Raw genomic sequence first — 14,466 nt, 5'->3', positions numbered from 1 at the left:
ACTTCAGCTCTGGAGAAGCAACTATAATATTAGAATGGATGCCATGGCTGCCATACTCGATATCAGATTGGCACCATATCTATTAATACCAGTAAGACACCATACTGAGTCTCTTGATGAAAACAATTTCGACTTACAGCGAATAAGGAGAAATAATGGCCCTTGTGGCAGTTATATTAGAAGTCGGACTGGCATAATTTCCATTTATGACCAACAAGACACACAAACAAGTCTTTTAGTGAAATCATCATGCTGATATGACCATTCATTCATAGAAACGTAATATCAAGATTTTTTAAAAATGGCCACTAATGAAGGCATATTGAATGTCTGAATGACATCATTAGGTCATTAGTACCAATCACACATCATAAATTGTTTAGTACAAAGCCCATATTGAAATGACCATCCATTTAGGAGTAGTGATAACAATATATTCAAGAAGGAAACATCTGCCCCAAAATACAGTATGTAACAAAACAAAAAAAATCGAAGATTACACTCTGATGCAATCCAATAAATTAAATACCCACTAACTTTACTAAATGAATAAAACTTTTCTTAGTTTGAATGAAGATAACAATTGTAATTGGTCTTCTTTTGCAAATGCAGCTAACTTTAAAAATCTGAAACAGAAATGACATGACCCGATATTTTACACTGAATATGAAAGGATTCTTCGACAAAATATGGGGCAGCAGGAAGAGATATCAGTGCGAAAAAAGGTGAAGTTGTCTTCTCTCTTTCTGCACATCTGAGCAAAATGTCAGGGACTGGCCATGAAGCAGTACTTTCTGTACATTGGTAAAAAGTTATCGAAGAATAACACAAGCCAAAAGGTCACTCACTGTGTGCACCCCATGACCTCTGGCACCCAATGTTTTGGCACCACAAGATCACTGGTCCCCGGAGCAACCATCCCATCTGCCCCCACTCCCCCAATTAGTATGCTACTGGTCACTAAGCAGTTCTTACAGTACAATGGTACAAAGTTACCAAAAAATAATATGAACCAAAAGGTCGTTAATCAGTTCTTATGCAACATTTTTACAAGGTTATTAGTGAATAATACAAGTAATGAGGAAATGGAGCATTTCATTGCACGCTGGTCAAAGTTTTGAAGAATAGTATGAACAAAATGGTCATTAAGCAGTTCTTACTGTACACTGATACAAAAGTTATTAGAGAACAGTACAGAAATGATGCCATGCCATGAAACAGTTCCAACTACTTATTGGTACAAAGCCATTTAATTATGCAAACCAAAAGGTCATTAAGTTGTTTTTACTGTACGTTGTCGCAAAGCAGTTTGTGAATACACAAGCCAAGAGATTATGATGCAGTGCTTACTGTACACTGGTACAAAGCTGTTTATGAATAATAAAAATCAAAAGTGTATGGTGCAGTGCTTACTGTATATTGATGAACAGCTGTTTATAAATAATACAATCCAAAGTTATGGTGCAGTGCTTACTGTACATTGGTACAAAGCTGTTTGTGAATAATACAAACCAAAAGGTCATGATGTTGTGCTTACTGTACATTGGTACAAAGCTGTTTGTGAATAATACAAACCAAAAGGTCATGATGTTGTGCTTATTGTATGTTGTCACAAACATTGTTTCCCTCAGGTAAAGAGCATGGTTTAGAACTTTTGTGGATATAAAATTGTGGTTTTGGAGTTAATTACATTTTCATTAATATTTCATTCATATTGTAGTAGAGTGTCACACTGTCTTCATGTCAAAATTATTTGTTCAGTCAAATATATTGTGGTTGATGGCAACAAATGCATCAAAATTGTCACTAAACAAAAATGAATGAATTCAAAGCATCAATAATCACCTCAACTTATGTTCTGTATAGATTACACCTTTTTAAGATGGCAGCAGCTGTCGTGAACAAAAACACTGTCCTCTGCATGCTACTTTCCAATTAGAAATAAAACAAGCAGAACATAAAAACATATTTGAACAGAATTTAAATGAAACTATGAATTAAACCATGGACACAGAATGAATTGGATAGTTTTATTTCCAGATGAATTCTTTTTCTAAAAAATAAAAACACTCAAAATCACGTGGCTTCTATAATACATCTCCCTCATTTTAAATACAATAATCTCTGGCATTAACTACCCTTCCTGTAACATATAAAAACAAGCAACATGCAAATTCAGTTATATAAGGATAATTCATTCTTAACTTCTAATGTATGGGCTTATTATCTTGGACTGTCTAATGATGCCCCCATGAGAGATATGTTTTTCATTTTCAGTGAAGTTATTACCATATATCCCATAGCGATCATACATTACCATAGCGATTATGTACTCAATCTTCTAGATTGCAAGATGGACCTCTGGAATGATTGAACTGGACTTTTAAAGAGTTTTACAGAAAGATTATTCACTTTGACAAACTGTCTTTTCTGTAGAGTTTCTAACCGGTTTTCCATTTATTTCATCCTTTACAAAAACAATTACTGAAACTGAACAAAGGCACTCTCAAGTCTTCATCTACTCAATATTTTACTATATACGAATCTGAATCACATCGAATTAAGATTGTATTGAATTTTCTTTAATACGATGCAAAAGGTGTCAACTGAGAAAGAAAAATGAATGTTTTGTTTCTTAATCACACAACCAGCACTAATAATACATGTATAATTCTTTCCCAGTGTCAAGTTTTTTTATGCTATTGTGCAGCATTAGTGTCAGAAATTGTCTTTATCTACATCTAAAATATTTAAGTACACAACTGTACCCAATCATTTAGGGTTTCACTGATTAATAAAATACAAATAGCATGAAATAATACATTTAAACAAGAAAAGTTGTCAAAACATTACAATTGTAAAAGGGATTATTTGTTGAAGCTAATGTTTCCAATATGTCATATACATTCATCCATCAAAAGAAATAAAAGTATTTTCAATACAAACAAATATAAATAAAGTTTTTTTTTTTATAAACCAGCTCTTATTTTCTCAAAATATTTGTCTTTAAGTCCCAAATAAATAAATACAAAAGCAGTAAAGAAACTACTGTAATACATGTTTTATATGTAAAACAGTATAACAAATGCAACGCAAATTTTTTCCCTCAACTATTATACATTTTTTAGAATTATAAATTGAAATACACACTTAGTAACAACAATGTGCATTATACATAAAATGAAACTTGTACTTTAAAGGTATGAGAATTAACATAATTGAGGTAAACAGAAAAAAAAAAACTGCATTGTAAATAATACCGAAAAGAAAAACTAGTACATTATTTGCTAATATTGTTGTTTTCTTTTTTCCTTTGACTAGCACTTTTAACTGGGATTTCATAGCACCAAATAACTCTAAACATGTGCACATAAAAATGGCAAAGGACATGTAAGCATGGTCTTTTTGGTTATTCACTCTGAAACAGTTTTATGGTCACCATTTAAAAAATAATGCTGATGGCTTGGAAGGTCTGGGTAATATGGATACATTGAACATCATTAAAGGGATCAACATACTTGTAATATATTGTTAGTCATCTTTCTTTTTTATGGTCATAAACAATTACATCTCACTTAATACATGTGATCTGAATAACAAATGTTTCAGTCTTTTCTACTCTTTATTAAACATAGAATTGACTTTAAAAATTCTTAAAGAAAATACTTAAGCGATTACCTTTTAAAAGCATTTCCTACTGGAATGATTCTGTATCATTTTAAGTACTAAAACCAGAAGCAGTCAATTATATTACGAAAAGTAATCATTTTAATTACCTCCTCCTAAAAATAAATTCTTGTGTTATGTCCCTTTACACCAAATGACTAACTTTTCAAGGCCAAAAGATCTAAATATAAAAATGTGTCCTTTCTTAGAACAACAAACTATTCTTAGTAACAGAAAGGTAGACAGAATATTATACGATCTGGATAAATCTGTCAAAGATCCCCCTGAACTTATTCTAAAAAATTTTAATTTAACACAAAGTGTGCAAGGGAGCTTACAGCCCCAATAACTGTAACTTACTGGTTTTAAGCACTAACAATTTTTCCACTATTCTGCTTAGTTACTTTATTAATATCCACAGCAAAACTTCCTGTCTATATTGGTCTTTCAATTATCAGATCCATACAGACCAGCTTTTGCATGGTGGATGAAACACAAAGTGATTACATAATTATCAGAATAACCACATCTAACAAAATGGCTAAATTTACTGCATCTGTTTCAGATACCAAATAAGGGAGGGAAAACGTCTGCCAAAGGAAAAATCTACAAGTAACCCAATATGTCAGATGATTTAGTGCAAGTGGCATCTGCTGGATTTTCCTCTACACTAAGGGCAGTCACAACCCCATCATTAACCACCATGGCATACCTAGAATAAAATACATACAAGTATAAATATGAACAGAATAAATGTCCCACCACCTGTGGTTTAAAGTTCAACAAAAATAGAAACAGATCCTGCAAGCCAAAGAGGATGCAACAATATAAAATATTTCCACTTGACAAGGGAAATATTTCTTTATATCAATAAAAAAACATCTATTTTCTTTTTTACGAAATATTCTTTTTCCTTTATTTTCAAACATAATTATAACTGTGATGAGTTAAAATAGATCCTTAAAAATTTTTATTATTATAATTAGTCTGTAGTTTTTCCCAAAAAGCTTGTATTGGTTGTTTTAGCATGTACTGTATAATATGGTGATAATGACTGAATATTGAATAGAAACAAGTTATGTAAATTCAGTCATTGAAAACTCAAAGGAATCATGTTAAAATCTGCTTTTTAAACAACAGACTAATACCTGAAACCTTTTTGGAGTTCATTTTTATACATTTTATTTATGGCACCTCTGTATTGACTGCACATATGTATACACTGTCTTGATATTTTAAGATCCATCCAAATTGACAGAGAGATGAGATGGAAGGAGGAAAGAAGGGAGAGATGACCAAGAAATATAAAATAGACCTAAACATTGAAATATAAGTCTGACTAACACACATATGGGAAAATAAATTTCCTAAATGGGAAAGAAATTAGTTCAAAAGTGATATTACCACAATGACAATAAAGCTGGTATTGCCACTGTGGCGATTTAAAGTTTATACATTTCAATATCTATTGAAAAATACATCATGAATTGATGTATCAATGAAATGTTATAGTTTCCCTGAAGGAACACACCCTGCCCATTAATACTTGATATTACATGTAGTGCTGTGTTTCAAATACTGTGGTATCAAACAGAGAACTCAACGAATGTAGACCAAAACACAAACTCTAATGGGTTTCTACATGTACCAGGAACATATAGAGTTTGTGCTCCAAATACAGGTACTAGTTTGTTTACAAGACTGCCACTTATAGCTTGTGAAAAATGCCATCTGACGTTCAAAAATATAAATATAATATCTGTTGAAAGATGGAAGCTATCACAAATACTTTCACTTTTGACCTGAAAACATTGTCATTTACTCATTCCAGATATCTGGTGTAGATGGAGTTGGTTACAAGCAAAAGAGACTCAATGACCTGGACTTTTGATCAAAGTATGCAGTCCTGAACTGAAATTACTTTGCATAAATTAATTTTTGAACACAGACAGACAATTTTTTCACAAAATTACTTATTTGAAGAACTGCCAAACAAGTGCCCAAGCAGAGTTTGTCCTAGCTAGCAAGCCACCTGTGCATGTGAACTTAATCTCAAACCTCTGCATGTGAACTTAATCTCAAACCCAACTGGCACAAAGTTTTTCTGTACATAATTGATGATCCACAAGGCCTACCATAGGCAGACATGTAATATTGACACTATGTTATAATGATAGAGTTTAATAACTTATTTATACCTCCTGTATTAAAAATTTATTTAATGGTCTATGATGCAAAACTATCTGGTGCTACTCAACCCATTTTCTTCTGTCATTAATAATTACACTTACCTCTTGGATCGTGTGTTTCCAAGGAGAGCTTTCAAATCCAATTCCATGTCAACAGCCTGAAAGCATAGAGGTAAGTATTTATGACATCTGCCCATTATAGAAAGTGATTGCTTGAACCACTTTCCAATTTTCCATCTATTTCAACTCAATCTGATATAATTATCAAGTATTTTTTTTTTGACTTGTCAGAAAGATGTAAATTTTTAACCTGTGAAATGTTCAAGTTGTAAAAATGGTGATTTAAACCTTTACAAAATAAGGCTTTTACCCTTTAGTCTTCTATGTATCTCTGCAAAATAATAACGACCGAATTTGTAAAAAATAAAACATTCCGTGAATATGACAAATGATAGCCCACTTTACGTATGATTTATCTACATCAGGGGTGCACAACCTGCGACTTGTGTGTTCTATCTGGCCCTCAGGACAAATTAAAACAACACAGAAATCTGGCCAGTGAACAGTAATTATATTAAAGAAATTAGTGTGTCTGTGGCCCTCAAGTGGTCTTAGAAAATGCAATCTGGCCCTTGTTTTATTCAAATACTTCTTCTCTAATCCCATTTCTCACAATTTATGGCAATTTGACTGCACTCTGTACATGTATTTGGTAAGAAGCCTAAGCGTATACACTAAATAGTTCATATGGTGCCAGAAAGTTTGTTCTCAAGGAGTTTTTAAGAAATTTCAATACATTTTGTCAATATGTTACATCATCCCTGCATGTAGAGGTGCAATACTAAATGCTCATAACTAATAATAACAAAAGGTACCAGCACATCTGTTAATACTGATACAATGTTTTATTTGATAGATCAAATTTTATCCTATTTTGTACATTTATTTATTAATTTGGGAAACTATTTAAATAACACAATTTCCTAACTTAAAAAGTCATGCAATTTATTCAGTTTTATTATTTTATGTACAATATGAACACTTCCTTGACATAAAAAGGACAAGCTGCTGATACAACCAGCCTTGTCCCTTGGACAGTCTGACATAGCATGGTGTTAGCTTTTTAGTTTACAATGGTGACATTATCAAATCTTGTGTTCCAGCCTTCAACTGAAATTGGTTCACTCACAGATGTCACCATCAACATCAGATTAATTAGTACACATGGAAAATGACAGGGTTTTTCAGTTTGATGGAGAAATTACATGGCTCATAATGTGATGAAACTTTGATATTGTCTGGTTTTAATGGAATGCAGTCATGTTTAGGACCAATATCTTTCAAGATTAAGTATTATTCAGATGATTTAGCATATATGACTTTTTACATGTGTGTGTGTGTGTGTGATTTGGATTTTTAATGTAGCTTTAACAATTTTTCAGTCATATCGCTACAATGTCTGCAGTGTGACAGTTTATAGTGATGTCTAGCACTGGGGCATCATGCCGCAGACATGTAGCATGATGTCCCACCCAGTCACATTATCCTGACACCAGGCCAACCAGTCCTAACACTAACCTCTTAATGCTGAGTGCCAAGCGAGGCAGCTGTTAGTACCATTTTTGTAAGTCTTTGGTATGAATCGGCTGGGGACCAAACCCACGACCTCCCGCATCCGAGGTGGACGCTCTAACTACTAAACCACCGGAGCGGTTAGACTTTTTACATGCAATGTTGGCATTGGGGCTTTAATAAGGCAACATTAGTAACTCAGTCAAACTTGATATAATCAAAGTATTAAAGAATTCCAGATGTTATTAAGGTTTAGCAATATTTCTCTGCAAGTAAATTGTTAAACCTAAGCATTTTTTTTATACAAGAAATATGTTCTTCTTAAAATAAAATCTTTTTCTTGCAAATAACACATGTAAGGAAACTCTGATACTTAGATACATTTATTGATGTGCATCAGCTTTTAATTGTTTAGCATAGAGGCCATTCTGCATTATTAGCAAATTCCCACTCTATATTTTTTCCTTTGTGAAATTATCTTCTTCCAGAAGATTGTGATAACTATCTTTCAAATAGTCTTGTAAACATAATTACAGTCAAACCTGTCCTAATAATCAAAACAACAATTCCACTTTCTCCCTTGGCAAATTTCCTATATAAATGTTGTGTGTAACAGTCACCTGCTTTTTGTGGCCAGTGACCAGGTGTTTCCTAAGCAAACAATGGATTCTCCTGCCTTAAGTGGTCCATGAAGCATATCTGCCATGACAACTCTGTCTATGCAAACTAAATTTTTGCTTCAGGAAGAAGGCATCAGTAAGATGTAGGAATATCATGTAGATATAAACTTTTTATCTCGCTTGTACTCACCATATTTTAGTCACATAGTCAAATTAACAGACAGGTAAAAAAAAATGTCAATTCATAAGCAAGACAGATTTTTAAACTATGGTGGAGAGTGAAAGCAATTTTTTCGATAGATGTATGTGTGTGTGATTTGGATTTTTAACATAGCTTTGAAAAAAAATTATTCATACTGCAACGATGTCTGCAGGGTGGCAGTTTATATTGATTTCTAGCACTGGGACATCATGCTGCAGACATGTAGCTTGATGTCCCACCCAGTCACATTATCCTGACAACAGGCCAACCAGTCCTAACACTAACCTCTTAATGTTGAGCACTTAGCAAGGCAGCTGTTGGTACCATTTTTATAAGTCTTTGGTATGATACAGCCGGGGTTTTAACCTGCGACCTCCCACATCCGAGGTGGATGCTCTAACCACTAGGCCTCTGGAGCGGTGGATAGATGATGTGCAAAGTAGTCGTGTTATTGCAGCAGAAATGTAAAGTGCCTTTTATACCAGTGCAACAGGCAATTGGCCGTTTCTCATACTTGAACTTATCCAAGATTGTACATATAACTTACATAGCAAGTTTGATCCAGAATAAGGCCTGTAGAGACTCCATAAGCTCAACCAATCAAATGCAACATCTCTTCACCAATATGTGGATAATATGCATGGATGTTGCTCATAATCAAATTCATCTGAGAATGCTTACATTGCACCTCTGATCAAAACTCTGTTCAGACATATGGTTTGTAGGGTGTTCACAAACTCACCAACCAGATGCAAAACCATGTCAATAATATGCACGGAAGCCACAAATAACCAAAACTGTTTCAGATCTTGATATAAGCTTACATACCAGATATGTTCAAATTCTGAAGAAAAGAAAAAATTCCTCTAAGAGTATTTATAAGCTCAGCTAATCAGATGCACAGATGTTGCTCATAATGAAACTTAATATGAGACCCCGATAATAAAGGTTTACATATCAGGTCTGATCAAACAGTCTCATCAAAAATGTGGAGTAGACCCAAGTGATCAAAAGCTCTGCCAATCTGATGCAAGAACGCATAAATATGTGTGGAAGTTGTTCACAACTGATCTCTTGATGACCTAAATCTACTCACCACATCTTATCAAATTTTATCTGATTCTTCTTTACCTCACTAGCATACATGGATGTCACTCACAGCCAAACAAATCTGAGACCTTCATGGTAGAAGTCTATATATGGACTATAGTGCATTCACAAGCTCAACCTATCAGATGCAAGCTTACCTCAATAGTATGTATACATGAACATCACAAAAATCTGATCAGAAACATGGACTCTTGTGCACTGACAAGCAGAACCAATCAGATGCTAACTGACCTCACATACATAATGGTTTATTTAGGTCCTTCAATCAGTAATTAATATTATCAATACCTCCACTTCATATTTTAAAATTCCAGCAAAATATGGAGGCTATTAGATCTGCTAAACTATATTAACAACAAGATTTAATTATATAGAAAATTATCATTTATTTATTCTGTGTTCAATGACCCATCCCACTCCATTTCAGAGCATGAAACCCTCCACTTAAAAGCAACAAAAACACCCTAATGTCAAGAATGTTGACAGGCATAAATATAAACAAGATTTTCCAGATTCTCTCATAAAATTACTTTGAAATGATTTTATTTGTTATTAATCAACAAGATATTCTCATAATGTTGACCGTCAACCTAACATTTTTCCAAGTTTCATATTGTTTCCACAGTAAATACATATCTATGTCATTTTGTTTTACTGTAATGCTGTATATGTAATAATCCCTACCACCAAAAACTGAAATTTCACAGTCGATATGAGTGATACACAAAGGAACTGACACCTTTTTTTTAAACACAAATTCTACATGGGAACATCTGTTTCATAGCGAAAAATGTACTCGTACCTTTGTAAAATCTCCACATGTGTCTGCCAACATTCGTACCTGGGAAGAGAGAAAAAAAGCTTTTTTGTACATGGATATAGTAAAAACCATGAAAATTTCACAGGGATAAAATTTCTATCAATTTGGTGAAAAAGACTATTCAAGAAAATGCTGTTTTTCTAATCATAGCTTTGGTATACTGTAAAGTATGTGTGTGTGTGTGATTTGGATTTTGAACGTAGCTTTATAAAAAAAAAAAGTTATATCACCACAATGTCTGCTGTGTGGCAGATTATAGTGATGTCAAGCAATGGGGCATCATGTCACAGACATGTAGCCTGATGTCCCACCCAGTCACATTTGCCTTACACCAGGCCAACCATTCCTATCACTAACCTCTTAATGCTGAACGTCAAGTGAGGCATTTGTAAGTACTATTTTTATAAGTCTATGGTATGACTTGGCCCGGCTTCAAACCTGTGACCTCCCACATCCGAGGCAGACGATCTAACCACTAGGCCACCAGAGTGGTCTTATATTGTACAGTAAATGAATGGCCAAAAAATCAAATGAACAAATTCAAAATGGAAACATGGGTGAATGTACTGATTTGCCACTAATCAATGACATGCTAAGATTTGCTATGATTTGTAGAAATTATTAAAGCCAAGTACACTAATAAATTATGGTTTATCTTTGACACACAGTTTTTCAATTCCCTCTTTTCCAGATATCAGTTTCTGTGCATGTAGATTTAACTTTGAGGAATTCTTAATATTTTGATTCTGATGATGGCCAAAAAACTTTTGACATGTCGAGTACTGAAAAAGTAAACTTTTGTTAACATTAATAAGGATTTTAGCATTACTTTTTTAACTAACACAAACAAAAAATTCTTACACACAGCAGAATCATGAAAAGCATTCATGGCAGGCACATCTTTTTGATGTTGTGTATGATGAGGTCATCTTGGTAATCAGAGATTACTTAAACTGTACAAACAAAAACATTTCTAATGTTAAATGCAAATGATAACTTGTGCATTAGTGATTTGAATTCCATATTATATGAGAGGGAAAGAGGAAGGGAGGGGGAAACCTTACTAAAATGCTTCTGAACAGGTTCATCCCATTTTTCTGTATTATGGATAGCAAGCAATTGGAAAAAAAACAGAAAAAGCAAAAAAAAAAACAATCATTTTATATTATGCTCCGTTTACTTGGTGACACAAATATACAGGCATTTAACTGACGTACAATATTTACATACAACAAATTGGTGCATGTTTTTCCTATTTCAGTTAAGTTAGATGATTTTTTTTAATTGATGGGTTACTTACAATTTCTGCTGCTGAATTGTAAAATGGAAAAAAAGTTCTGATATAAGGTAGTTCTACAGAAAGGGAGCCAAATGATGGACTGATGAAGGTCTCGTTAATAAGGTCAAGTTACATCTTTGTAGTCTGAAGCAAGACCACTTTAAACAACTCACTCTCCTCATTAACAAATATTTACTTAGGTGATCTCCCTTTACCCTCATTTATGAATCAGAGACCCCCAAATTTTTATTCTGACTTCCACTTCTGACACCAAGGTTTGTTTTATACTCAACCTGACCCCCAGTTCTGACACAATGGTGAATTTCAACTATAAAATTTGCACTACTAGGGGAAACACTGTAATTAACACAAGGAATGGATGGCAATAAACAGATAAATGCAGATCTATGATACTAGCTGAATTGACTAGGTTACAAGTTGTTTTATCTGAACCACTCATTTTTCTTTTACGAGAATCAAACAAAGGAATAGTATGAGGTTATACAGTACGATTCACCTGTCCCCCAAGTACATTGTTTGGCATAGAAAACAAACCAACACAGGATCTGTTGTTTTTATGTTACCAGTTTGCTCATGAAAATAATATGTTAATGTCAAAGAAAACAAACCTTGCTGATAGCTTTTGTTGTGCTAGGTCATCAGCTTACATGTGTTTGTCAACCTACATGTATCTAGAATAACGTTCTGTGATCATGTGAGTTAAAAAAAATCACTACTTTGACAGTTAATGCAAAACACTACAGGTGAAATTAAAATACAAGTAAAGATACAAAATCTTTAATAATGCTTTTCTTAACATGATTTTTTGGTTTTGCATGTTGATGCAGCAACAACCAGAACTATGTTTTGTCATGTTTTATTTACCACTCTGTAATACTGTGATAAAATGTCAGAAATAATGGTACAATATGTTAACGAGAAGGGGCTCTGGAGCTATTCTCTGTGAGACATGGCAACAACTCCATCAGGATGTGGGGAGTGATTGAGTTTTTGGGGTCATTTTTAATCCATTCTTTCTCCATTTTCTCTGTGAAATGTTGGGATTGAAAAATTACATGAACAGTAGTGTATGTGCCCAAATAATAATCCCGTCATCCTAACTGTTGCAAAATGCAACTGATCTCTTTCATCACAGCCAGTTAATTGTGAGTATCAACTGATATACATTACTCAAAAAAACAATGCTGACTTGCATGTAAATACCTGCCATGTGACCATTATGTTCTCAACCTTGTATGGATAATAATAAGGAAGAACCAAGTCTATGGTGACAGTCACAGATTCAAGCATATTTTTTTCTAAAATTGTTTGTAAAATTGCATTTATTCTGCTTGTGCCTAGCTACTGCCACAAACATTAAAAAAGAATCACTCCCTGATAAATGTATACATGTAGTGAACATCCTAACTAAAAGTGTAAATGACAGAGAGTGCTAACAATTACAGATGCATATTTCAAAAAGTTACTTGGTGGAAGAATTAAATGGTACATGAGCATGTCCCTTTCAGATCAGTGAAGACGGGAACTTATCAGACTGTTGAAAGATTAAACAGTACAAAGCAGACTTCACAAATATTTAGGTAAGTGATAAAACTCAACTGTACAGGCTGTGTTATGGTAATGGCAAGTCAATTACAAACTTGCTTATACTTAAGATGAATAGAGATTAAAGAGACTTTGTGATTTGCTTTTCAATACTGACCCTATTAACATTATTATATGCAATTCCATTAAATCCAATGCAAGTTACCACAAAATAGAATGCAACATCCAACACAACAGATTAAAATATGCTGGGGAAAATAGTGAATTCGTTTGTATTCCAGTCTAAATTCACTGGTTGTCTTGTTGCTGGTCTTGCAAACAGCCACTTGGCAACACAGGTTTTATCATTAGCTCATAGTTCCCTAGAAATTAATATAAATGTTTCCTGAAATGGGGCTAGAGATTGCATTTTTGGGTCTATTTCTGACTGCATTTAAACACATCGGTTTCCAAGAGAGTTTCATTTACCCATATTCTTAGGTGTATCAAAAACATTCGTTTTGATTGGCCATGGGTCAAACGATTTTGGTCAGCACCATCTGCAGTTAGGTGCATGCTATATCTGAGCAAATAAGGCACATCTGACCAATCTAAACAAGAAGATAAACCAACAACTATGGTTGGGGCCTTGCTAGCATCTTGAGGTAGCAGGTAGGGGTGGGGGCTCCTCAGGGAATTTCCTGTCATTAATCTAAACCCACATGCAAAGAAATGTGGTCGAGTAGTTTCTCATCTGAGGCTGACAGTTTCCTTTCCTGAGGTTGACAGTTTCCTTTCCTCTGAGTTGTCAAGTTTTCCTCAACCATACATAATACCTATTCCTAAATTTCAACCTTTGACTGTAAAAGTTGTTAAAATAAATGTGCAATCAATGGAAATGTAAACTACAAACAGAAAGAATATGCCTTCCAAATTTCATGTCTTTGTGTAATGATCCTTCCTATGAACAGATGGAAAGAGTTGAAATAAGTTGAGCTGATATGTTGTATGACACAGCAACACAAGTAGGTTATTTTGTGCCAAGGCAATTGGAGTAAAGTGCATTGCCTAAGGACACACCAAAGTATCTGACCAATTCTGATCCAATGGTAGAATTCAAACCTGCACCATTCTGGTCATGGATCAGGCATGTTAGCTACTTAGCCCCACATCTCCACAGATGGAAATAAGTACATAATGATGCAAGGACCCAAAGTAAAAATCAAAATATACCAACTCAAATTTGGGGTGGGGAGTTAGAAGATAACAAAATTGAAATAACTAAGATATACCTTCCCATCGGCTTTGAGGTGCTTTCCAAAGCTTGCCATGACAAAGGGATCATTGATAGAAATGCAGTTGACACTGTCAACTTTCTTGGCCTTTATCTTGCTGATGTCTGTCACGAACGTTGGGACATGTTTCTGAAAGCACAAAGTTGATTCTCAGTTTATGATAATATG

General features: G+C 34.0%; 1 protein-coding gene across 1 annotated transcript in view; it reads right to left on the bottom strand.

Annotated features, from left to right (window-relative positions):
- Positions 1 to 2,016: 2,016 nt before the first annotated feature.
- LOC149805708 (peroxiredoxin-5, mitochondrial-like) overlaps positions 2,017 to 14,466 on the bottom strand; it is a 28,141-nt gene continuing 15,691 nt past the window's right edge. The window contains exons 3-6 of the mRNA XM_089950374.1: positions 14,296 to 14,427; positions 10,162 to 10,200; positions 5,958 to 6,013; positions 2,017 to 4,378 (exon numbers count right to left, since the gene is read on the bottom strand). Of these exons, the coding sequence (XP_089806500.1) occupies positions 4,273 to 4,378; positions 5,958 to 6,013; positions 10,162 to 10,200; positions 14,296 to 14,427 (333 nt within the window). The 3' untranslated portion in view covers positions 2,017 to 4,272. The remainder of the gene's footprint in view (positions 4,379 to 5,957; positions 6,014 to 10,161; positions 10,201 to 14,295; positions 14,428 to 14,466) is intronic.

This window comes from Sinohyriopsis cumingii, chromosome 2 (genome assembly GCF_028554795.1).
Source record: "Sinohyriopsis cumingii isolate HCF-2022 chromosome 2, ASM2855479v2, whole genome shotgun sequence".
Classification (NCBI taxonomy): Eukaryota; Metazoa; Mollusca; class Bivalvia; order Unionida; family Unionidae; genus Sinohyriopsis; species Sinohyriopsis cumingii.
Note: the sequence above shows the minus strand (reverse complement) of the source record. Positions and strands in the feature narration are given on the sequence as shown.